This window comes from Equus caballus, chromosome 18 (assembly GCF_041296265.1).
Source record: "Equus caballus isolate H_3958 breed thoroughbred chromosome 18, TB-T2T, whole genome shotgun sequence".
In the NCBI taxonomy this organism is placed as follows: Eukaryota; Metazoa; Chordata; class Mammalia; order Perissodactyla; family Equidae; genus Equus; species Equus caballus.
In genome coordinates this window covers 48701672-48728636 of record NC_091701.1, presented here as the reverse complement: position 1 = coordinate 48728636, position 26965 = coordinate 48701672, and the positions used below count along the sequence as shown (strand labels likewise).

The 26965-nt window shown below is 42.2% G+C and overlaps 1 protein-coding gene across 5 annotated transcripts in view; it reads left to right on the top strand.

The window, feature by feature from the left end:
* STK39 (serine/threonine kinase 39) overlaps positions 1–26965 on the top strand; it is a 277088-nt gene that overhangs the window by 28962 nt on the left and 221161 nt on the right. For 3 of the 5 annotated variants that reach the window (XM_023623086.2, XM_023623085.2, XM_070241166.1), the window contains exon 2: positions 26438–26550. In XM_023623086.2, coding sequence (XP_023478854.2) covers positions 26438–26550 — 113 coding nt within the window. Of the gene's footprint in view, positions 1–13146; positions 13809–25911; positions 26313–26437; positions 26551–26965 lie in introns of those variants that run through there. The other 2 variants (XM_070241165.1, XM_070241164.1) reach the window with 2 other exon arrangements.

The window sequence follows — 26965 nt, the reverse complement described above, 5'->3', positions numbered from 1 at the left end:
ATGAAACCCCAGACCTATTCAGCAGTTACTCTCCATTCTCCCTGCTCCTCAGCCCCTGGCAACTGCCCATCTGCTTTCTGTTTCTAAGGATATACCTATTTTGGATATTTCATATAAATGGAAGTATACTATATGTGACCTTCTATATGCATGCATGCATTTTCAATCAACTTTATTGAGGTTTAATTAATTAAAAAAGGCACACTTTTTTTGTGTGTGTGTGAGGAAGATTGGCCCTGAACTAACATCCGTCACCAATCTTCCTCTTTTCGCTTGAGGAAGATTGTTACTGAGCTAACGTCTGTGCCAGTCTTCTTTCATTTTGTATGTGGGACTCCAGCACAGCATGACTTGATGAGCGATGTGTAGGTCCATACCTAGGATCCAAACCTTCGAACCCTGGGCCCCTGAAGCAGAGCAAATGAACTTTATCACTCTGCCAGTGGGTAGGCCCCTGCACACATTTTTTAGTGGACCTTATGCATAGGGTCTTTGTTTTTCTTTTTGTATTGCATCTTTTGCATTTATTTACAGTAACTCCATGAGGCAGATCCTATCATCACCCCTGTTTTTCAGATAAAGACTGAGGCTCAGGGAGACTGAGTGATTTGCCTGAGGTTGCACAGCTTCTGAGTGGTAGGCAGGATGTGAACATGGGTGGGCTGGCTCCAGAGTCTAGGCTGTTGACCACTATTGCCTACACCCTCTCAGGTCTCTTATGTGTGCAGTTCCAGAGCCTGATTTATCCCACATAACAGTGTGCTTTTCTCTCACATTGACAAAAAGTGGCTGTAGAATATTCTGCTATTTGCATGTACCATAATTGAACTGTTTCCTCACTGATGGATTTTTGGGAAGTTTCTGTTTTTTTTGGTCATGAATCATATTGAAAGGAACGTTAAGGACCAAAGAAAATTCTAAAGTAACATATATTCATTGTAGAAATATGCTCAAACAAGAATAAGGTAAGACACATGTATGATCCCCCAGAGGGAACCACTGTAAAGATTTTTTAGCAGCTTTTCACTCTCTTTTATATACTTTTTTAATGGGGGAAAAGAAAACCCTTTCAGAGAAAGTATGGTACTGTAAATGAAGTTTTGTAATAGAAGATTTACAATATAACGTGAACATCTTTTTATCAAATTAACCATAATGAATATTTACTAAGTGCTTAAAATGCAACAGGGACTATTTTAAATGTTTTATTCCGTTTCACAGGAATCATGAGATGTACGCGGTTATTTGGCAGATGAGGAGACCCATGTATGGTTTAAATTTACATACATGGTTTTGTGCTCTGGCTCTTCCTATTTCTTAGTTTTTTTATTCAGCATTACGTTCTTATGATTAATCTATTTACCTTGCTGTGTTTACCTAGATATTTGTTCCCACCATGGGTTTCCCTATCTTTGCCTCCATCTCCATTGCAGAGGACTGCAGGGAACATCCTTGTCCATGCAATCGCTGTGGTCTATGTCTAGGAACAGGATAAATGGATCATGGGGGAATATATGTACTTACGACGAAGTGTTGACAGAGCCAGATTCTTCTCCGGAAGGGCTGTGCTGGAGTCTACAGTCCTATGCTGTATGTTTTCTGTGGTTTCAAAGATATGTGTATAAATGCTTAGAGAAAGGACCAGAAGGATGCACACCAAACTGGCAACACTGGGAACATATATAAGAGGATCAGAAAGGAGCTGATGGACAGAGGATACCTGAGCCTTATTGATCATGATTTGATATAAGGAGAACGTCTTCATGTGTAACTTATTATAATTTACTGTTTAAAAAAAAAAGTCTGAAAAATGTGACCGTTACCTAAAGTTTGCTATTTTATGCTGTGAACACATTTGGAGTTGTGAATGCATGGGTTAAGATCAGTCATGGCACGTGGGATGAGTTCTTTGGCAGCTTGGTGCTTTTTGAGGCATGCTCTAAATAGTTATCCTAGTAATACCTGTAAACCCTCTTTAGACATTTCATTCAAGTCCCCCACATCTCAGGTGGCTCAGAGACGTTAAATGATTTTCCCAAGGCTGTGCATGGGGTTGGGAGAGTTGGCCAAGTTGAAGCGGAGAGCAGGTGCTGGAGAGGTGGGCTGCGTAGGAGACTTCTTTCTGGAGAGCTTATTGATTGGAAGTCAAGATTGGGAAGGAAGTGGGTGTTATTTTCCTGCAGGTGGGGCAGGGAGGAAACATTCTTAAGAACAGTGACTTTCAGTAACTTCCTTGTGCAAACACTTAACTGAATGAATGTAGTAGTTTCGTCTGTTTAATAAGCAAGGTAATAAAATAATCTTTGCTTTATAAGCTGCTCTCTCTGTCAAATGGAGGTATGTGATCTTGAAGTTAGGACTCAAGCTTCCGTCTTTTCACCTCTTCTAAAGTAGAGAAATAAAGGTTCTGGATGACTGAAGAGTTACTCTTTGAAGGTACCATTCAGGTTCCTCTTGGATGGTAGTTTCAACTGACATGCCTCATTCTTTCTATGGAGCCCAGATGAATAACATTCAGTAAGTCACTTTTCAAAAAACTGGTACGTCGGGGCGGTTATCTGCACGGACATGTCCAGTCTCTGGTCCCATCACCTTGACCCACACCCTGATAATGGTGCATAACTTGGTTTATAACAGAACCAGTGCGTGTTTATGTCTGAATTTTGATTTCAGAACCAGGACTAGGAATATGTTCACAAATGCACTGTGCTGAAAGAGGAGGTGTTTGTATACAGCTACACTGATAGGTTCTTTTCCACTCTCGCCCATGATAATACAGGTTTCCTCTGATGAGCTACTCAGAGACGGAAGACAGGATGTTGATGATGCTTTATGAAGTAGACATGTATTTGCTACTTACAACTAAGTAAAATTAAAAAATAAGAATAAATTGGAAGGCAGATGCAGATATAAAGTCACACCTTGAAGACAGGAATGTTTCTTACCACCAAATATTACCCGGAACTCACTGGTTTAGAGGTTAAAGGTGCAAAGCATGGTTGAGAAGGCAGAACTTTCGGCTTATCTTTTGTTCCCAGGGTTGGTGAACTCTTTGTAAACACTGGAACAGAAATGACCCTTATAAACAGGTGCACATGTGTGGTAAGTACCTGATGGATGTGTGCTAACCAATAAATAATTAATACTACTTCCTCTTGACTCATGTGGTTGAAATGAAGGATAGTCATTCTAATTGCAGTGTGTACTTGTGTTGAGCAGGGAAGTTGAGCAATCCTGCCATATTTAGTAACACTCTTGAGATGAAATAGGTGGGGTGGGAGAGATAATCATGCTTTGCCTTTTGGGTGAATCTGAGTTAAAACCTTTTTATTGTCTAGATTTATAGCTGCTTGATAATCTTCTTCCCTAGAATATTGAAGGTGCAAGATTTTTTACGTTGAGTTGAGAAGAACTGAAGTTTCAATTTGTTCAACGTGATTAGATGACCATAGACAAATGGGGTAATTAATTACCCTTCGTTTTTTAACTATATAATGTCTCTACACAATTGAAATTTTGGTGAGCACGTTTTTGCTTTATTTCAGAGAAAGACAAGTGGAATAATAATTAGCTTGTATATCATTTTGTGTAGATTATCTTTGACATAAAATGAAAACCTTCCCTGGTGTTCCCACAGAAAACAAAAAGGAGATTAAAGACTTTTCCCGGTGCAGATTTTAGATCCATTATTCAAAGGATGACAGTTTGCTTAACTAGTAGAGAAACGAATGGGAGTGTGTGTCTGGATGTTTTGGTGTGTAGCTTGTATGATCTGGGAACTGGTAATGAAATTTGCAACACCTCTAAGCTAGAAATTTTTACGAAACCACAGCATATATTTTCTTTCGTAGCCATTCTCTGAGGCTGCATGTGTGGGCCCCTTTCAAGAAGAGGTGGGAAAAAATGGTGATAAATGACCTTGAAGTGAACTTTTGATATTTGCATTACAATTCTGCTGGTTTGAGCTTTTAATTTTTACAATTGTGAGTGATATTTGGGAAGAGTATCAGTTTCCAGTCTGTTCTAAGTAGTGGTGATATGACCCTTAAAGAAATACAAGCACATTTATATGCTTATTTTACCTGCCCTGAGGTCTTCAGAGTTGGCATGCCCTTGCCGCATGGGTGGGAATGGAGATAGCTTTTCAATTATTTTAGTTTCTTCTGATCAAAGTTTCAAAGTTATTTGTCTAAGTACACATTCAGCTTCACGATTGAGCCTTATTTTTTTCTCCAAAATAAATGTTTTTCTGGTGATCTCTTGATAATCTCCAGCATTCCTTTTAAAGTCTAATTTATTAAAATTCATTTGACTTTTGCTTAAGACTTTCATCACCATCAATAAAAATTGATCAAACTGCTTCTGTGCAATTTCTTCACCCAGGCCTGGGGATGCAAAGGAGAGGGGTAGAACCTGCAGTTCTGGGGATTGACCCAAATAGAAGTTAGGTAGGCGTCTCTGGATTTAGATGGAAGAATGCAGAGAATTTGATTGTAGATGGATTATGTGGTGCTCTTGGGATGTCTTCTAAGCTCGTCCGCTCAGTTAGGTGAGGCTGGGCTATGGTGTGGTAACAAACAACCCCCAAATCCCAAGAGCTTAATGAAACAAAAGTGTATTTCTTGCTCTCAGAGTCAGCTGTCCTTCCTGCAGCAACTCAGTGATCCAGGCTGCTTCAGTCTTGTGTCTCTGTCGTCTGATTGCCCCAAGAGGGGAGGGTTTTGATAGCTTTCCTCTGCCTTAGTAATGAAGAGTCATTTGTCACTACTCACATTTCATTGGCCCAGCCATTCACATGGCCCTGTCTATTGCGAGGGAAAGCAGTGCTTTTGTGCTTAGGAAGGCGATATTGGCGAGCCCTGCTAATGTCTATCACGCGTGTCTAATTGAGGATTGGGATCTCAGAGAAGGGACTGGAAATAGAGATGAGAATTTGAGAGAAGTCATTTACAGAAAAGGAAATGGTGGAGCGAATTTATAAGGGGAAGTGTACACTTAAAGAGGATTTAGTTTTCCATGACGATTTCTCTGCATGTAGGTGTCTTCACAACCCAGGCAGTATGCTGCCCTAGAAAAGTATAAGGGTAGCTATACTTGTTGATTTACATGCGATATGGACATTGTCTGCCTCCAAAAGTGCGCTTGCACTTGGTCCATTGATCACTTTAGGGTGGTGCGATCTTGTAGGTTAGCAGATGCTTAAACCTTGATGACAGCAGGTTGTCTTGGCCAGGGCCTAGGTAGTAAGCTGGTAAGAATGCTTATTATTATTATTTTTTGTCTCATTGGGATTGGGAGAGAGTCTGTATGTACTGTTATGCATATTAAGCATTTTGAGGACATTGGCTTTCTGTTATCTTTTTTCCCAAGAGTGTTCATTACTTGACCTTGACATTGGAACGTATGAGTATACTTCTACTGCTACTACACCCAGAACATCCACAGAGAAGGGACTTACTGGGTCAGACAACCAGTTTTTGTGGGTGTTTACTGCCCTGGTTCTTGGTCTCTGATCCTCCCTTGTCCACCCCTATTCTTCCTTCTCAGCAACTCTTTCTGTTTCCTCTTTCCCCCATGGTCTTCGGAAGCAGGGAGCCCTGGATTTGGAGCTTCTTCCTTTGAACAGCTCTTTGATGTGGGGCAGGTCACTCTCCAAGCCTCACTGTCCTTATCTGTAACATGTGGCTAAATAGCTACCTCATGGGATTCTTAGTATTTAGTAACGTATGCAAAATACTCCAGTACCTGGTATATTTTAATTGCTCAGTAAACATTAACTATGATTAGTCTTATTGTCATTTCTCATATTTCAAGGCTCATCTTAAATAATTCTATCATGAAAACTTTTCCTTCATTATTTCACCAGGCAGTAGATATGATTTATTCCATTGAGCTGCCAAAGCAATTTAGAACTCTGCTGACATTTTGTATTCTTTTTGTATACACATACTTGTGTACTGAGACTTAATATCCCTCAGGACAGTGGGTATCCTTTATTCATTGCTGTATCTACTACATTGCCTTCACTGCATGGTGCAAGTAATAGGTGCTCAATTAAAGGTTAAGTTGAGTCAAAATGAGATATGGGAGAGAGGGCTCTAATATATTTAGAGAATAGTCCTTCTATTTGGGTGAATTCTCATAAGTTGTAAAATACAACTACTCTTGAAATAGTACTCAGTTAGTTTCCTACTTTGTGTATACATATATATATATGATTCTCACTGTTTATGTAATTGACACTATAATGCAACAAAAAAAGGAAAATTAAAGAAATAATGAAATCAGTTCAAATGGCTTAAAAGTTATCACTATCATAAAGTAGCAGCTTAAGAGAACTCAGGAGAATTTAATACAACCCTGGTCATTTATATAGCTGAGTTGTGGCTTTCATTTCTCTGTGCTCAGCTGCTTGCAAGGCTTGCAACTTTCTGACTGGTTCTGCGTGTGGGAAGTTGTACCTGGTAAGGCAAAAGAGGGGTATTAAATGACTCTCTCCCAAAGTTGCAGTCTCAGAAAGTGAGTGGGTTTGCCTGGAGTTATGCTCGTACTGTGGACCCAACTTGTGTTAATGGAATGGGTTTCCTTTCCTCTGGAAGGGCATCATTGGTCTTCCTGCCTCTGCCCCCAGGGCATCACAAGAAGCTTGGAGATGTGTGTGACTTCTCTCTCCCCTCCTTACCTACCTCAGATCGATCCCATCTTTGAACACTGGATCCTCAAAGATATCCTTGAGAAAACTCTTGTTTTGTCATTCCTTTATTCTCTTCTAGAAGGGAGTGGAATCCTGGTTGTCTATCTCCTAGACCTATAACACTACAAAATGTTAAAGAATGTAGAGAGACCTTAGTACACTGAGACAGGGACTCTCATTTTACAGTTAGGGGTCATGTGATTTGCTCAAAGTCACCCAGGGAATCAAGAGTCTTGCTCTCCTCCTTTCTTCTACAACACTTGACTCGTCAAGTGTATGTTTGTGCTTGCCCCAGGAAGTAGGTGCTGTGCTGTACATACTGGACAGAGAAACATGGGTAGACATGCCAGCTGTGGGCTTTCCTGGAGACCAAGGGAGACCCAAAGGAGACTGTCAGGGATTGTGCTGTGTTGGTGGTAAACCAGATGGATGTTATGAAGCTGGTAGAATTATATGAATTTGAGGCTTTGACTTGAAAATGAGCTTGAAAGGAACCTACTCCTAAAACACATTTCCTTGTTTTCTTGCCTTTATTGTCAAGAGTAGGGCTTATAGGATTGTCTTCTACTGAGTTGCTTTTTCAAAAATCTGCTGCTAAGTAGGGAGTTGAATCAATATATAAGAAACCCACTATGATAAGACTTATTACAGTCCATATAATTCTCAATAGTAAATCATTTGGATTTGGCTTTAGAGATTTGTTTTTAAACTTGTATGTTATAAAGGAAATTTTTTATTGTAAAACAATACATGCTCATTGAAGAAAAATTGGAAAATGTAGAAAAGCACAAAGAAGAAAATAAAAGTCACCCATAATACCATCTCCAAGAGAGAAAATGATGTTTGGTGTTTACTGTATATTCACAAAAGTGGGATTGTTTTGTATATAATTATTATTTTTCTTTTAGGAAGATTAGCCCTGAGCTAACATCCACTGCCAATCCTCCTCTTTGTGCTGAGGAAGATTGGCCCTGAGCTGACATCTGTGCCCATCTTCCTCCACGTTTTATGTGGGACACCTCCCACAGCATGGTTTGATATGTGGTGTGTAGGTCTGCACCCGGAATCTGAACCGGTGGACTTCGGGCCCTGAAGCAGAGCGTGTGAACTTAACCACTACGCCACTGGGCCGGCCCCGTATATAATGTTTTATAATCTGTTATTTCTATTAAATATATTACTAATTTTCCCCTTGTCATTACATATTATCCTAAGATAAATGCAATGCTATTTAAAAATTGCTTTCAACATTTTCTTATGAAAAATTTTCAAACATGCAGCAAAGTTGGGAGAAATTACAGTGAATACTTGTGTCTATCATCAGTATCCTACCATTAATATTTTGGCATACTTGCTTTATCACTTATCCATCTACCTACCCCCTCTCTCCATCCATCAATCCATCTTATTGGTTTTTCCTTGCATTTGAAAGTAAATTTCAGTGCAGCATTATTTCTTTTAACCAAGCTTGTTTACCTTCATAATTGTGTTTGCTTTACACCAATATTCAAGGGAATTTGTATTCTTTGAGCCCACACACACAAAGGAGAGCCCAGAAAACTTGCCAAGAGAATTTTGTTGGGCGTAGTGTGAAGCCACATCCAGGATTTAAAATTTGCCTTGGAGCAGAATATGTATCATTAGCTTCTGAGGTGGCAAATAAAGAACCAGGAAGAACAATCTCCTTCTCACTCACCCGCTCTTATGCCTAATTCAGTCTTGAGCAGGCAAGCAAGGAAAATCTTTAGAGGGGCTAATACTTTTCTTCCTTGTCATTCTCAACGCTGTTGGAGACCTTGACGCTTAGTAAATGGTGAGGATGGGGATTGACTTGTTGGTAGCAAAAGCGCTTTACTGTGGTTTCCACAGCCTTCAGGTGGGTGATTGACTCCCAGCTGCCCTGTGGACCCGGGAATATGCTTGCTCTGCTTTCTTCCGCCTTGGTTTCCCTAGGCAGGAGATTGCAGCACTGAGATTGTTGTTGTGCTCTGTAACTTCACTCTTGTTCCTGCTGTTCACAGATTTCCTGCCAGTTTACCTGGCCTTCCTATTTGAGTGACAGGTTCTTTTGGCCATGGTGTTGCAATGTTGAGGGGCCGGTGGGGGACAACCTTGGTGGGCACAGAAAACCCCTCTTGTTTGTATCTCTCCAATGCCCAATTTCAAAGTTGCCTTACCCTGTATATCCCAAGGGGCAGGGCCAGGTGTGGGGACCTGGCTTTGAGTACAGTTCCCATCATAGCACCTGTGTGTTTAGGCGCTTGTTGGGGTAGAGAAAATCCCTTTTCTACCCTTCCTGTGTTCTCATGGCTGGACTAATAGGGAAATTGACACAAGACCAGACTAACAGGAGAAAATCCCAGTGTAATAGTACGTATTGGAGATCATAGAGAAATGATGCTTGGAGAGTGAAAAAGCAGGCAGTGTATTTATCTTTAACACAAACAATGGATTTGTGAAGAATTGACAGGAGAAAGACACTTAGGCTTGGGGTATGTACATAGTGAGGAATTTAAGCAGAGTTTGGGCTGGAAGTAGTCAGTTAGCAAGGTTTGTCTGTGGGGGCTTCTCGGCCCTGAATCCCCAGCACCGGGGAGAAGGATGCCGGGAGAGCTCCTTTCACAGGTGAGATTTACTTCCTGCCTTCAGGGGAACAGAGATAGGAGGGTCAGAATGCCCTCTTTGCTTCTCAAGTGACCCTAATTCAAAATAATCAATGTGCTATTGTGGGATGTTTTAGGGTGGCCTGCCCTGGGCCCAACACACTTGGTAAATGCTGATTGACAAGGAGCCTGTCCCTGTTAAACCCTCTGGAATCCCTGTGGTTGTTCTACTCTGCAAGCACATGGTGCCTTTCACGAGCCTTTCAAGAACACATATCAATTCTCCAAACCTCATAACCTTTTCTTGTGTTTTCAAGTGGCTGCAGCCCTGAAGAGAGAGCAGGCTCTGTGTTTCTCCTGCCTTCTTTTCCCAGGTTTCACATTCCAGGGTGTTCAATCTCGGTGACACGTCAGCGCCCTTTAAAATGATAAGAAGCCTCAACTCTGACATTGGTGACACCTCTGACGTGTTCTTTCTCGTAAACTCAACCTCGGCTAAAACGCCTTCCTAGGACCTGAGGTCTGTGGAGCCCTGACTTTGCATAACCGGGTCCCATGAGGCAGAGTGGTTCCCCTTCCCTTCTTTTGTCTCCATCTCTTCCTTTCTGTCGTTTTCCTGAGGGCAGTTGAATCTTGGCCATCTCAGGCGGATCATCCAGCTTCTGGATTACCCAGGTTCCTCGATTTTTCCCTCAGGCAATTTCAGTTCTCAATGACTGAGTTGGCTAGGACCTTGATACTTGGAAAGGACATCCGGTTTGTCTCTTATCCTACCTCCCTTCTCTTCCCTCTTTCAGGCAGAACCCCCTCCAACACTTAGGGCTGTGGTTACAAGGGGGATTGACGTCCTCTCCCCCACCTTTCTGGGACATTGGTCAATGTCTGGAGACATCTTGGTGCTCGCAACTGGGGAGAGGTGGGGGCATTCTAATGACTTCTAATGGAAGGAGGCCAGGGACGCTGCTAAACATCCTACAATACACAGGACAGGCCCCCAAAACAAAGAATTATCTGGCCCAAAATGTCAATAGTGCCAAGGTAGAAAAACCCTGCCCTAGATATAAAGGTGCTTTTTCTGAAAAATCTTCCTGTCAATGGCATTAGATGACCTCCATGCCAGTGTTTTCTATCTGAAAGTTCACCTGCACATCTAACCTAAGTCCCTTAGGCTTCACTCAGTCCCTGTGAAGCGGAGATGAAAATGTGTGCTCTCCATCTTCTGTGTGTAATCATACGCTCCCAACCTGCTCTCAGTTAACTTTTCAAATTTATTGTCTTAGAGCCTCTTTTCTCTCTCTCGTTTCCAGTCTCTCGAGATGTTTTCCCAATTTTTTATGTATTATGTCTCTTAAATTGCAGTGACCCAATCCAGAGGCAGCATTCTAGCAGCTTGGCCACTGCCACATAGGATGGAAGTGGTTGCCTTCGGGAGGGGCATCATGACCGCCATGTAAATGACCAAGTAGGAGAGCAAGAAGACAGTTAGTTACTGCTCCTGCTTGTTAGAGGGAGTTACGTGGAAGGAAAACTTCCACGTCAGAGACATCTGGATAAATCTTTACCCTTACCAGAATTGTGACCTTGGGCCTCAGTTTTCTCAGGCATAAAATGGGGATAAAATATTTCATAGGCTTGTTGGGAGTAGAAAGTGAACGGCACTGTGTCTGTACTAATGATCGTTAGCTCTTGTGAGTAAGTATGGACTTGGTGTTTTAATTTACTGTGTCCATGATTTCTGTTGGAGAAGATAGGCAAAACTTTGGGAAATCTACAGAGGTAGTCTGAGTTTGATGGTGGTTTTCAAACTTTATTCTGCAGCAGGATTCCCAGGGAGCTTGTTAGAGAATACAGGTCCTTAGGCTACAGCCCCAGAGATCCTCTTTGGGAAATTTGACCGGGTCTGGGCATTTCTCTTTGTCACAGTTATCCAGGTGGTTCTGCTGCACGTGGTCCACAGGTAACACCTGGAGAAATCCTGGCTTTATGGCTACCAGGTGAGCATCAAGGAGGGGCCTCAGCCTCTCGGAAGCCTCATCTCCGGCTAGTTGTTTTCTGTTTCTCTGGGGCCATTGACAGAGAGTAATCTTTCAGAGCTGTTTCAAGCACAACAAAACTGTTCTTTGTTCTTGCTTTTAATGACAACTAGAGAGATCTTTTTATTGGATGGTCTCCTTGAACATTACTTTGGCCCAGAGTCCTAAGTCTTTTGGGAACCAGCTCAAAATCCCAGGCTGGGAATATCCCTCTGTTCATTGGCTGATGGAATTCTGATTGGGGGTGGGGAAGGGGGAGGTTGGACGGAGGTGGTGTTTATTCTCAATGGGGGTTTTGGAAACCTTTGCTGAAAAAGAAGGGAAACATGGGCAAGATTTCTCCGAGCTCCAAATTGCATTTCTTTAGGAATGGGATGAAAATGACCATATTTCCTCCACTTGCAAATTATTTGTGTCTAGTTTTCTCTTCTTTTGTTGAATTATGCCTGGCAATCTAGAATACCGACTGCATTAGTATTTTAAAGAGTTTGCTTCATTTTGGAGTTGAGGATGGGGGGGTGGGAGGCTGGCTGAGTGGACCTGTGATGACCAGAGTTTACTAACTCCTGAAATGAATGTTTATAATTTCCTGACATAAAGACAAAATAAACATCCCAGGCTTGCCCAGAAAGATCTTCCAGTGCTGCCCCTGTGCCGCAATTCTGGGGCTGCGTGTGTTCTCAGAGAGATCTCTTTCTGTGGGGTATGTTTTACCCACACTTTCTGTCAGGCATGCGTCTCACTGCCAGCTAAGGTTTGGCCTCTGCAGTGTGAGCTGTAAATCCAAAATATTTAAAGAGAAAATCTTGGAAAGAATTTCCATCATTTATTAAATAAATGAGTGTGTGGTAGAAATCAAAAGTCAACTGGAGAGTGTAGTTGGAAAATGTAAACCATGTGAGACATGCCTTTAACGTTTTAACTCCTTGTTGGTCCTCCCCACTCCCCAAAGGACTCCCTTTAAAGTCCTGTCCGTTGAACTTAATGAGTTTGAAGCTGTGAATGCGAATCTTACATGAAAATTATATAAACCAAAGGTTGTTCTTGGTCTCTGTTTTTCAGTCCCACATATCAGATGTTTGTTGAATGAGTCTTAGGCTACCTGAGTTAATAGGAGGTTGTTCTGTCTGATAAGGGATTGTGTCTCTGAGTCTGTGGCAGGTAGACATTTCTGTGGATTTTGTCATAATAAAAGCAAGTAGAGGATGTATAATTATTTATAAACTGGTACAAAAATAAAAGGTGGCTGTGTAATGGTTAAATGGTAGTGAAAAATGACACAGAATTTGCTTAACTGAATAGTTTTTTAATTCCAATTTTAACTAGTGGTGTCCTTGAAATACATTTGTTTTAGCGTTGAGAGTGAGGTAAGATGGCGGGTGGGTATGCACATTTCTTGTGGACTTAAATTGTGCTGATCTCTAAGACTAAGGGCATGGCATTTAGTATTTCCATGGACTTTTTTTTTTGGTGTAATCAGTCATGGCCTTCCCACTTCATAAATATTTTGGTATATAGTTTTTGATACATGGATAAAAAAAAAGCTTGGAAATGTTACCTTCAAGGTCAAGAGAGAAATGAAGGTGAGTAAACATTATTTTCTTGGCCCTGTTTGGTCATTTTGGTTCTGGCTGGAGAATGTGAGGAACTGTAATCCAGGTCAGATACTATTGTGAAACATAATATGGCATCCGATACTCTTAGAGCCCAAACATTTCCAAGGCCCTGCTGACAGCTTAATTATTTCAAGCAATATTTGATATGGCTGAATACCAGTTGTCCAAAGAATTTGGACATCCTTTTGGAGTCTTTGTCCAGTGGAAGCCCTGGCTGAAGATGGGAAAGTCTGCGTTGACTTAATGGTAAAAGGCAAGGCTACCATTTCCCTTTGCGAAGGGAATCGTCATGGAATTCCTGAAAGTGGCTCCTCTCCACCAGTGACTTTGAAACATGATACAGTTTGAGAAACCGAACACCTTCCTCAGTTCTCCGGGATGGAGTTCAGGTTCTCCCGTGATGGGATCTGATCTGTACCTAGCCATCTCTTTCTCTCCTTCCGACATTCTCCTGAAATGGTTAGACTCACAAGTTCAGGATAGTGAATAAAAACATGGAAGAGGTGACCTATTCTGGTCTCCAAGGCTGATAAGAGTCTCCACAGAGAGGCTGCTGCTGGCCTCCTTTTGCAGCTGAGCAGACTTCAGTGGAGTCGGCCTCATGTCTGCTGAATGGGATAACCCCTTAAGTATCAGGGTATCAAGGGACATGGGATTTTTCTTTTAAACATTTCCTGAAGCAAAAGCTCCTGAAGCTCCAGAGACACCCATCTGCTACTTTTAGTATTGCCTAAAATATGATGCCATAGAGAGGAATCTGGAGGACAGCTGGGAAACTGGCAATTGCATGAGCACGTGACGCTTTTTTGGACATTCATCGAGGAGTTAGGAAGCCTTACGGGAAAGACACCTTTAGAACATGGTATAGTATTCTCTCTTTATATAACATTTATCTGTACGATACATATTGTTCTAAATTATCCACACGTATGTAAATACAGTAATCTATTTTCATGGAGTACTATTCTTAAAACATTCAAAGAGTTATCTCTTAGAGCATTTCATCTGTGGACTTTTACCTATGAGTACTTAGCCGCCTTGTGAAGGCTAGGACTTCGGGGAAATTACAGGGCAGAGAATGTGATGTTCCCTTTAATCCCATATTCCATTCACTCATTAAAAAAAAAAAGTCCCCACTCTCCGGTACAGGTTCAGCTGATTTCCCGTTGTGCTTTTTGATTTATTCTCGTATCCTAGGTAAATAATCCCCGAATGAAATTGATGTGTTTCTTTTTACTTACTTGGTTTGGTAAATCATTGACAGAGAAATGATTTTGTAAGCAATTTAATGAGTTACCAAATACAGCGACTTTACAAGCACGTCAAAGCTTATGCATTTGGCATTGTTTTAGCTTTTATTTGCACCAGAGGTGGATTATTTCTTTGAAATTATTATACACAACTGAGACAAAGCAGGATTCAAATGCCCAATCTTAGGGTTAAAGGCAATAGTTTATGGTCCAATAACATGTTGGAATGTTGTGTTGCAACTAGTATAATGATAAACATGTTTTAGAAACATGAAAAATGTTTATGATCCAATTCACAATGCAAATAGAATACGGAGTCATAATTATTGTGACTCTACATGTGAGTGGGTATAAGTGTGTGTGTGCGCGTGTGTGTATGAATAAGAATTAGAACGTAGTATGCAACCGTGAAAATAGTTGTGTTTGGGTAATGGGATTTAAAAAAATTTATTTGAAACACTGTTGGTCATTGTTGTTTAGTATGGTTGAATTTTAAGGAAGGGAGGTAAAAAGCTTTCTTTTGACTGGTTAATTATTTCTTAAAAGCCTCCAAAAGAAAAAGAGTGGGATGGAAAAAAAATACCTTTAAATGCCAAATATTTATATTTATCCTTTTGGTTTTATAAAACGTTTCTTCACAGGAGGCAGTGCACACAAATATTCATTTGTAAGAGAGGACTGAACACTTCTTCTCTCCCAGAATATCTCCTGAGTCTGTGGAAACACACCCCGCCTCTTGCTTGCCCCTTCCCATTTGCTAATGGGGGATGGCAGCAGCTTGGTTTTCAGATCTCCTTTCCCTGCATCTTTACCCTTCCTTGTTCTTGATGCTGGAGGTTGATTAAACAATGCTTCGTGGCCTAAGCCTTTTAAGTTGTCATCTGGAGCAAGCAGAATATATTCTGGTGAATGGACCAGCTCTGGTGGCAGAGTTTTCAGAAGGGGTGAAGAGAGATTCAAGTCTATTCATTATAAAATGCAGTGATGATTATAGTAGAGGTGGTTACGTATTTAGTTTTAGTACCTAAAGGCTTTTCCCCCCAGGTAATTTCCAATCCATCAGCAAATCTTCTGGCCCTGTCTCTAAATCCAGCCATTTTTCTCCCTCTCCACGTCAGTCACCAGCCAACATTGATCTGTGCCTGTGAATCTATGGCAGCTCCCTAACCAATCACGCTGCATCTACTCTTGCCCCACATACAACCATATCTCCATGGAGCAGCCTGAGTGAGCTTTGTAAAATGTGGACCGTATCACATAATTCTTTTCAAAATTCTCCAAAGCACTTATTTTGGTCTACAGGGCTCTGTCTATGTGTTCAGTCCCCTTCCTACCTGTCTGACCGTGTCTTTTTCCACCTGCCCTCTCAGTCAACAAGCTCCAGCCACACCATCCTTGTCGATGCCCCGTGTGCTCTCCAAACTCATTCCTGCTCCAGGCCCTTTGCATGTGCTGCTCCTCTTCTTGGAATCCTCTGCCCATGGATCTTTGCATGGTGGCTTCTTGTCATCAGCCCAAATGTTGCCACCTCAGAGATGTTCTCTGACCATCATACCTCCAATTGCTGTCCCTGCCAATGGATATCATGTCTGTTTTGTTTCTGTCATAGCACTTATCACAAAATGAAATTATCTTACTCATGACTTTTAAAAAATTGATCTCCCCCTCATTAAAATGTTCTAGCACTTTAAACAGTGCCTGGAACTCACTGGAAGTTCAATAAAATCTGCTGAATGAATAAACAAGTACATAGTCTCTGTCATTATATGATTGTATGAGCTGTAAATTGAAGTTCTTTCCAACTCCAGGATGCTATTATTCTTTGTACATTGAAGGCATTATTACAATTATCATACATAATTGTTAGATCATGTGCTTTTGGTTGCCCCTCCCCCCATCTCCATGAATGGTGGTGGAGTTGTTATGCCATAATCTATCCATTTTGTTCTCCTCGCTGGGACTGGATGGACTGACGTGACACAGTGAAGCTCACTGACACGTGAGGAGATTGAATCTGAATGTTGGACTTTTTCAGGATTTTGGTTCACACACTGTAGCTAGTAGTTCACAGCCTGGAGCCTAGACTGAGGGCCTGGCCGTTATCCCAACAGGTTTTTATGCAGTTATGTGCAGGAGGGGTCCTCTGGGCAGTGAACCAGGGAAATCAAGGGTGTCGGTAACTGCTTTCTGAGAGCTTAGAGTTCAAGGTAGAACCATTAGTTAACCAAAAACTTGACAGCCATGGCGTAAAGCTAAATACTCATTTGTAGAGTGAATGAAACAAAAAGGAAATAAAGAAGTTTATCTGTTAAAAGATCAATTTAACGAGCACTTATTAATCTAATCAGCCTGCTATTAAAAAAAGGTAATAAATGAGTGACTGCAAGTCATATCGCAACTCTCACCATCCTCAGCTGCCCTCTGTAGAACACATGTCTACTTCCAGTTAGAGCTACGGTCACGGGTCTGGGGACCTGGGCCTCGTGCTTAAGAATGTAGTCTCAATTCAAAACAATGTTTGTACTGATTCTTTTTCCTGGAATATCATACCAGGCAATCTGTATATATTGAATTTAGACATAGTATTGCTGTTATAAAGTTTAATTGCTTAGTGTGAGTGTGACTGGGGCCCCAAATGTGTGGAATAAAAGCATTTACAATGATCTGGCTGTTCAACTTTGTTGACTGTATTCTTAATTACCCATATTATTTGAGAAGTCATGTTTTCTGGATTCCAGGATTATTTGAGGAATACAGCTGTTTTCTTAATAAAATAAATTTCCGGATCACTGAAGCCCAACTTAATTTCAACTATAGTTGCTAGAAATAATTCTGAAGTTTAATTACACTTTGTATACTGATGCAGGAGAGTAGAGTTGTCCTCATCTTTCATTTATAGTAAATTTCTGAAAATGTACCTGAAAACTCAAATAATAAACTTACCTGTTGAGGAGATGGAGTATTGAATCTTCATTTCTGAAGAGCTATGTACACATGAAATGCTAAGTGTGGTTCCTTGGAGAGGGAATTCCTCCTTCTGGACCCTCGCAAGCCGGGAGCCCCTTCCCCTGGCTGGTGCCTCTTATCCCAGACTCGCCAGGCATCTCTTCCCCATAGCTCATGCCTCCTTCCCCTAGTCAGCCTTAGGGGACTAGAAAGTGGGTCAGGAAGTTTCTAAACTTTCTTCTCCCTTGTTAGGAACTCAGTAGGTGGAACTTTTGGGGGTAATTTGGGGAAGCTATAGTCCCTATGCTCTAGCAATTCCAAGTGTGGTCCATGGACTAGCCGCATCATATCACCCAGGAGCTTGCAGAAACATAGAATCTCAGACCCAATCTCAGACCCCAGCCCAGATCTGCTAAATCAGCATCTTCATTTTCACAGGATACCCAGGTGACCCCTTATGCTATAGGCACATCTCGCACTTCGTACATGTCCTAACACTGTGGCCCCAGCCCCAAGACTACGGGAGGGGGAGAGTCCTTCCAATTTCCCGCCAGGCTTCCACTGAAGGCACTGTAGGATCTTGTAGGTGACTTCCATTAGGAGGATCCAAGGGGTGGGGCTGGTGGAGGCAGAGACTGAGAGGGGTTGTTGAGGCTCCTCACGAGGCACTTCTTTATCCTCCTTCTCACTCAGCTGTGCTCTCAGGGCCCACTGGGGTTGCCAGGGCACTGCTTCCCTCCACAGCGCACATTTGCGTTCCTGCGATGAGCACTCCTCTTCCCCCGTGCCTCTTCTTTCCTGCTCTCATTTCAGACTTCTGTATGAGAGTGTGTGAAGAGAGAGGGAGAGGGAAGACCCCGACCCTACAGGTGTTGCCTTTCTTGTTGTGTGGTTGTAATTTGGGGGAGAACCTCAGGTTGGCAGGGGAGACAAGATAAACAAGTGCAATTATGAGTAAAATCAAATCAGATGGAGTGGTAGGGAGGGCTGGGTGCCATTAATGGGAGTGGACTTTTTCCCTCTGTCCTTGAGCTAGGAGAAATTTTTTAGTGACTTGCTGCTTTATGGATGTGATAGCCAGAGATCTTTAATTACTGCAGAAGTGGATCTTGAGCAATGAATCATTTGCCGGCATAATTTTCCGTACACCCAATCATTGTGGTATAAAAGTTAGTTGTCAGTGCTGGTTGCCAAGAGTAGAGTTGGAAGAGGTGGAGTTAACAGGAAGCTGCGGGAATTGAGGCTGCATGGGAGTGGAGGTGATCCCAGGGAAGGGGAATAAAAAGCAATTTTTTTTAGAAACTTGTAGTAGACCTAGTCCCTAGTATCCATCCAGGTGTCTGGGATAATCATATTGTTGATAGTAATAATACTAACAGTCAAAACATAATTCAACACTTATATGCCAGACATGTCTATTTATGTTGTTACGTTTGCATATATTATCTCATTTAATATTTATAGCCATCCTGTGAGTTAGCTACAGTTGTCATTCCCTTTTTATAATTGAGGAAACTGAGGCACAAATGCACAAGCAACTTGCCCAAATTCATGTAGCTGGTAAGGCTGTCTTGATCCAGACTCCTACTTGTAACTACTACAATGAACAAGAAGTGGAATGGGGCTGGGCTGGGTTTGGAAGTACAGAGTGAACATTTTGGGAGTGTTTGCCATTAAAAAGGGTCATTTAAGGAATTGTGTTTGAAAATAGAGTGAAATGAGAATTAAAAAAAAAGCCTGGCCTTTGTTAGGTGGAGCGTGGAATAGACACCAACCTCTTGTTGGAGCTAATGGACATCATACTCTGTTGGCTCCTTAAGTGATTGTCTCTAAACTACCGATAGGCCTTTCTGGTCTTTGCTTGTGTATTGGGCTGGTACCGCAAACCGTGTTCTTCCTCCTCCTGCTGTTTCCCTGTTAGGCTCTGTTAAGGGGGTTCTGGGGCTGGAGGAGGGAGAAGGGACGTGCTTCATCCTCTTTGTTTGCTGTTCTCGTCAGCTTCATTCCAGAAAGGGTCTTTCACTCTGCTAGCAGCAGTTGGTTCCGGTCTCCAGCTTCTTTCTATATCCTGAAACCAGTCTTGTGTGTACAATGGCAACACACGTATAGCTGAAATGGGATGAATGGGACTGACCTCAAAGGAGATTCTGGCTCTTCTTTTTGCTTTTAGAGCCCTTCCCAGTTCCAGGTGGCTTAAGGTTGGAGCATTAAGGAATGGGAGACCAACACCACACCAGGTTAGAATATTGTCCTGGAACCAAACACTTGTGTCTTTTGGCCTTTGCCAGTGGGCGTATCTTTTTATCTCTGTGAATAGCAGTGGATGTTTCTTTGTGGAATGTTGGCTTCTTTTTGGTTGATTTAATCAGTAAAATGAGTGGGTTTTGCTGGGAGGGGTCGGACTACCCCCTCAGAGCAGAACAGGAAGTTTTTCAATCCTGCCAAATCACGGGGCTTTGAGTTTGCAGGGGGCAAGGACTTGAAAGTGACCTTTTACTGAATATAAAAATCAGATTTGCTCTGTAGGAATGTGTCCCTCCTGCAGTCCAGGGCGTGATGCAGTGTCCACTGAGATGGATTTGGAGGGTTGTCATCGGCTCCTGTCTGTCACCTCCTCATGTTGTTAGATGTTTTCTATCACCTCTTTATACTCAAGTGGAATCATTGAAGGCCCTGCTTTATTTTAGCCTGCCTCATTTTGTGTGGCTCCTACATGCTGAGCAGTGGCCAGGGGATTCAATTTTAAAAATTGATGTTCCCAACCTGTTCTGGTGGAACATTTCTCTTCCGTAAAAGCTTTCCTGTGACACTTGACGCCAGAATTGAAACGGATGTTCTGTAAATCAGAAATGCCTTCAGGCAGACAGCCTCCCCAGGCTCATTCCTTGAAGTTAACTGCCACATCCACCAACAACTACCCGCTTAGAACACACGCAATGAGCTGTCCAGAGATAGCATGTTGAGGAAAAGTGCTCTTCTCCCTGCTTCTAGGTTCTATAGCTTACCAGGGCGTAGTCTTCTCTAAGTGTAGACCCAGCTTCGAACACAGCTTCACCTCCTCTGTCTACAGGTGGCCTCCCCAGGGATGGGTTGACGAGAGTTTCATTCACTTAGCAAACACTTAGTGAGGGCCTCCTGCGTTCCAGGCAAGGGCCTCAGGTGAAGGGCTGATTCCAGGAGTAATAAGGCTGAGGGACACCCCCCAGTAAGCCTGTGAGTGCTAGGATGAGGCTGTCCTGAGTCCTTGGGAGCAGAGAGGAAGTGACTAACCCTGTTTGGGGTTGTTCAAGAAGGCAGCATCTCGAGTGGTTCATAGCCAATCCCTGGGGCTAGGTTGTCACCACCCCCCCCTTCAATATGGGATGGTGTTTTTCTTAAAAAATAAGTGCACATTCACTGACAGAGAGGTTATGTGTTTTACTCTAAGTTTTGTGTTGGTCAGTGTCAACATTAGAACTGGAATCCTAGAATACAGTTTCAGCTTTAGGGGGTCTAACCTCTGAGTGCTCTTTGGACTAATTGTGAACTTCTTTTTAACTGGCAAGTAATCATATTTACAGAGTGATTTTTTTAATCTAGTGTGTATCATTAAGAAAACAATGTCTAGGAGTTGAATTGAATTAGATGGAAACAGAGTCCGATACTTAACAGCTCCTTATCCTATATATACCACTCGTCTTTAACCAGGTGCCTATAATTTACCTGTCTCCCCTCATAGTAATTTTGATTATTGATTTTCTTTATGTTAGATAATCCCAGTCCACAGACCTTCTGAGTTTAGTAAGTGTGCTATAGAGTTGTTTTTTTTTTAATTGTTGCTTTAGATGTAGCTTGAGGTCCAAGATGAGTTTGCTGGCATTCATTCCAATTTGATTCCATACACCAGTTTCCCTCTATCTCTCTTATGATCAGACCCTCAGGCTACTTTTTATTTTTCTGTGGTATTATCAGATGGTGCTCGCTGAGTTACACACAAGCGCTGCTTTTCTTTGGTGAGGTCCGTGACCTCTAAAGGTTTTAACAAGCCAGGCTTTCCCAGGTAAGGTAGTGTATCCAGTTCGGTGGTGAAATGTCAGTACGTTCGCTGAGCGGCCGTTTCTCTACCCCACCCTGGTCTTTATTATCTTTTATAGTAAACTCTAAGCCTGCTCCGACAACCCCAGATGGAGGCTCTGCTCTCTGGTTCTTTTGACAGAAGCAGAAGGACATAACTCAGTCAGCTTGGCTGTTACACAAACCAGGTCGCTGAGGAGGGTCATGTGTTTGTGGCTGCCTTAAGAAACATGACCGTGCTGTGCCCAGCCTGGTGTATACACACCGTCTGTATACCATTTATCCAGACAGGCCAGTGGTAGCATCTGTTTTGTAAAGAAATCCGTATAGCAAATTGCACGTAACACCTGTCTCATTGTTTCTGTTCTTTGTGTTTGACTTGCAAGTTTACCGTGCGCCTGTTCCTTTCACCTAGAATGCACCAAATGACAGGCGAAGGGCCCTGATAGCTTTCTCTGTGCAAATAGTAGGATGAGGTGGATGGCAACATGGTGACATGTTGTAAATCAATTTGGGCCAGTGTCCTGAGTACATTCTCATATTATATTGAACCATAGGAAATGTGACCATTTTTGATGTAGAGAAAAGTCATCTTCAGATGTGTAATCTAATAAATAATTTTGAATTTGGACCATCAGGTAAGGAAGGGTACACCTTGGAAGCCAAATAGTAGTAACGCAGGGAGCCAAAGTACGGCCTACGACAAGCTTTTATGTGGCTCACAATGCTTTTGTATTTAAAAAAATTGCAACCTTATGATATTAGGAGATCTTGCACCAAATTCTGAATTTTCAGTTTTTCTGCAGAAATCACAATCTTGCCATACTAGGTCAGTGATCTCACAGGGTGACAGTGGACAGAGGCGGGTGGCAGCTGTGCCCCTGCAGAGCTCACGTGTGTGTCCATTCATACCCTGGCCAGCTTCCGGTCCTCACGTGACCTGATTGGCCTTATGAGCTTTGAGGTTGGACACACGATGTACGTAGAGCACAACAGAGTACATTGGGTAAAGAGAACTGGAGGAAATCATCAGCTGGACCAAAGCCATTTGTTTCTTTATTACACACCATCAGTCAGCGCATCTCAAAAGAGCTCCTGATACAACTCTGGACTCTGTTCACTGAGAAAGGATAGGTAAGCATAATTAAGGAGCCCTTTTATATGCTAAGAGATGGGCAAACTCTTGTTAAAATTTTGGCTTGGTGCTCATTTAAGTAGGATGTGATGACAGAATTTCCTTCCGCTGGCCACCATTCACGTCAGAGGCTAACGTAATACCTTTTTAAAATTCTGACATTTATGGGAAGGAATTACTGGGTGATTGACCAAATCCTAATTTTAACATAAAGAAAAGTTCTTATGGATTAGTATGTATTTTTTAAAAGTACCAGATGTTTGTTGCTCCTTATTTGTCTTGGGGGAAAACTGGAAATAAAGAGAATACTCATCTGTAGAGGATGGGCTGAATAAATAATGGTACATTAACATCATGAAATATTACGTAGCACTAAAATGACAAATTGGCAGGACACCAGTTGACCTAGAGGGATTTCCCTGAGGAGTAATACTAGCTAAGATTTAATTAGTGCTTCCTATATGCTAGGCACGGTTCCAAGGGCTTTCCATGTATTAGCTCATTTGATCCTCACAGCCACCGTTTGAGCTCAGTGGTATGATCTCCATCTTACAAATGAAGAAATTGAGGCATGGAGAAGTCATGGAAGTTCTCCAAGGACAAGCAGTTAGTGTGTGGCAGGGCTGGGATATGAACTCATACAATCTGGATGGACAAAGATCTTTTAAAATCATTTCTTTAGGTTGGATATCAAAGTACATTATCAATGAGAAGTTTAGCTATAGAATATAGTTCATAGCTGTTCCTGAATTCTCTGGGTTAATCTTATATTTTAGACTTATCAGGCTGTATCAGACCTTAAAAATCATTTAGTCTTCTGGTTTTCCACTTAGCCATCCTCTTCCCCCTTATAAACCAACTGGATCTTCCTGGTAAGCAAAATAAAACAACCCTGACCTGGAGCTACTTTGCCCTCTCTCTTCTCCTTTTGGTGCTACATAAACTACAGATATCGTCTACCTCCTTCATGTTACAGGTGGAGAAATGAGTCCCAGAGAGAAAGCCTAACATTTCTTAAGTTGATGTTTTTCAAGCATGTGAAGTATGTTATGTTATTAAGCCTTCCCGGTAGATTTTATTATGCCCGTTAAGGAAATGGAAGTTTAGAGAGAAATTAGGCCCAGTGTCACAGAGGGACTCAGTTGCAGGGTTGGATAGAATCCCTGTCTCACCTCCTTTTCATGTGTCTTACTAACCTAACACTTGGGAACTACAGTGGCCTAGCAGAGGCCCTTCAGTTGAATGTTGACTCTTGTTGCTGTTGAATTAATTAGGAAGTTTTTGAGAACTTTTAATTTGTATGGCATAATTGACCATAGGTAACAGTGGGAGAATGACTTAGAACAGACAATGAAAGCCTTTTGTCTTAGTCAGCTCAGGCCGCCATAACAAAATACCATAGAGTGGTGCCTTAAACCACAGAGATTTGTTTCTCAAAGTTTTGGAGGCTGGGAAGTCCAGATCAAGGTGCTGGCCAATTTGGTTTCTGGTGAGAGCTCTCTTCCCTGCCCTTCCTCATCCAGAAAGCAGGGGTTGAACTGGATGGTCTTTAAGCCTCCCTGTAACTTTAATGTTGTTCTTGATCTTTGTTATAGTTGAAGGAAATCTTTGGATTCGAAGTGGAGTTTCCCAAACTGTCCAGTGAGTGGTTAACTTCATTCATGCTCTGACAATAATCTCATGTCAAGAAGCTTCAAATTTATTCTCTCTAGAGATGAGAAGCTGCCAGTTGTTCTTTAGTCAGCTGTAGTTGTAAAGCAATAACAATTCTCTGGTTGTATAGCTCTAATAAAACACTTTCCCCACCATTCTCTCCCCCTTTTCAGAATTCTCATTTGTGTCCATATTCTTTCATCTGTCTGTGGAAGTCAGGAGATTTTTATAGTCAGGGACTTATCTGACTATGAGAGGGAGCCCCATGTTACATGCGCTTGTCTTATCCTTCCTGAGAATTTGTTTTCATCTTTCCTGTTTCAGTTCCCCTGATTTGAGAATGTTCTGGGATGTGGATTAAGGCTGGGGCGGGGGGTGGGTTGGGATTGGAGGGAGATTTACAGCACATGGGGCTGAGAGTGACTTCCCATCGGCAGGTAGCTAATGATGTTTGTTGATTTCTCTGTTGGGTGCCAGGCCCAGTGCTAACTAGCTACTTATCACTTTTCTCTGCACCTCCCTTCAGTGGTAGTCTCTTGTTCTGGAGACCTTGACTGGAAAATACACTTTGCTATCAGCGGGGCTCTTTGTAGTGTTTGGCTCTGGTATCTGGAGCATTCTGGATTGAACCCAATATGCTGTGATCTGCAGGGGCAGGGAGGCCAACCCATGGGATTTAGAGTAGCAGCTGACGGAGCAAGCAGTGAGATTAGGGAGAGGAAGGCCCTTTTAAACAACCTCTGACAAAACCCTCTCCTCGAACTGAACTCTAGAGTGAGGCTCACTTGAACCTTCCCTGTAGGTTGTTTCTTCTTTCTTTAACCACATAGGACAGAAGAAAGTATTTTCGTAGCAAGACCAAAACGAGTGAGGAAGGGACGAGTGTGCTCTGGCTTGTGAGAAATAGAAAAAAGCACAGACCTTAGAGTCTGGCAGACCTGACTCGGATCTCAGCTCAGGTACTTGGCTGTGTGGGCAAGTTTTCCGAGTCACAGTTTTCTCACATATAAGTCGAGGCCAATAATAAAAAAAAGAAACAGGCTTATAATGCGAATTATATGAGTAAAGTGCCTACAATTCAGTGGGTGGTCAGTATGTGGATATTCTTCCCCAGTGAACACAGTGGGACTTCCCTGGAACTTGAGTCTTGAAGTTGGAGACCTGTGTTTGGAGCATTAGGGTGATCTGCTCGGGTCACCAGGTCAGGGGGCTAGGCTGATGATGAGGCCACAGGGAAGAAGAAAGAACAGAACTTTAGCTCGAAAGACCCATTTGGGTACTTCCTTGGGGTGGGTCAGCCTTGATTTGCAGTAGAAATGTCATGTCTTTCTATGACATATATAAGGAAAGCTAATACTGTTCTCTCTTCTTTATTGCCAAAAGATGCCCCTCCCCCACCCCCAACGATATTTGGTGACTCATTTGGGAAGTAGTACCCAAAGAAAACTTTAAGGAGAAAGGTCACTATCACATCTGGCCCCCTTTTGCACAGTCCCGAGCACAGGCTGTTTCTCTCATTGGCAGTCTTTCAGTGGTAGAGGATTTATGTGATTAGAATGAGATTTTTGGTATTCTTTGCAGAATTGAGATGCCTTAACCTAGAGGTCTTTTTGCCCCTATGGAATATAAATACGATTAGGAGCTCTTTGTGCTCTACCACAAATCATTCCGTGTCTACATTTTGCTCTTATAAAATATGGATAATGACATGACTGTCTCCTAGGAGTTTGAGTGCATTAGCTAATGATCATGAAACCTTAGAAATAGGAAATTCATATGAACGCTGAGAGCTTTTGTAATTACACATTTGCATCATTTCGCTTGGCATCCTTGAAAGTCGTGCTTTCAACATGAGAATACTCGGCTTGATTCCTGTCCTTCTAATTGTAGAGCCAACTCTGAAGAAATAAGCTCAGAGAGTGCTCAGAGCAGATAAGTTGTCGCAGCATCGTGTGGAGGCCCTGAAGTGGCTCAGGCTGAAGTGGTTTGGTTTGGGCTGAAGTGGAAGAAGAGCTTGAGATGTTTTAAAGGCACTGAAGTTAGAAAATATCAGGATCTGAGGAGGCTAATGGCTTCCATGCAGGGCTGTGCTTAGAAGCCCGTGTCCCTTGCCCCTGTGACCTCAGACCAGTCACTTTTTCAGCCTTGTTCTGGTTGGTAGTAAACACACTGAATTCCAACAGGCTCTTTTGACGTGGGCCACCTTCCTGGACTGTAAGCCTCTGGAGTGCAGATTCTGTCTTTGTATCTTCTAGAAAAGACCAGTTTTTCCTTTTTCTCCTCCAGATAATTATTTTCGGACTTAAACTCTTTAAAAAGATGTCAAATGGTAATGTTTTGAATACCTTGAATAGAAGACTTTAAAAAAAAGTGGATATTTATTTATGAAGGGGGTCGCAAATAGCAACCAGACTTCACCATTTGAGTGCTAATGTTGTTTTTATTTCGTTTCAGGCAGTGGAGCTACTGCTGTGGTTCAGGCTGCTCTCTGCAAACCCAGGCAAGAACGTGTAGCAATAAAGCGGATCAACTTGGAAAAATGCCAGACCAGTATGGATGAACTATTAGTAAGTAAAGCGAAGGGGATACCAGCTGGTTGCTTTTCTTAACTTAAGCGTGTGTGGAAATGGGTGGGAGAGGCGGGGAGAGGAGAGAGCAAAGGCAACTTAGTGTTATCTCCTATTTTGATGCACGAATTTCTTGGAAAGCAGCCCACACGGCTTTTTCCTCCCCTGATTGATTATACTGTAGCTTCTAATTGTGTTGTATAGAATCCAGCTCACTTTGTTTCGACAAACACTATTTTGTTCGGTCCTCATAAGCCCCCGATGGGCATGGTCGCAGTGTTGAAACTCTATTTTATAAAACAAGGGAACAGACTCAAATGACCTAAGATCCTGTGACACTGAGCGCAGCGTTGGATGGCGAGCTTCCGGCCCTCAGTCTAGAATCATGACACAGAGAGGAATTATTCCCCAAACA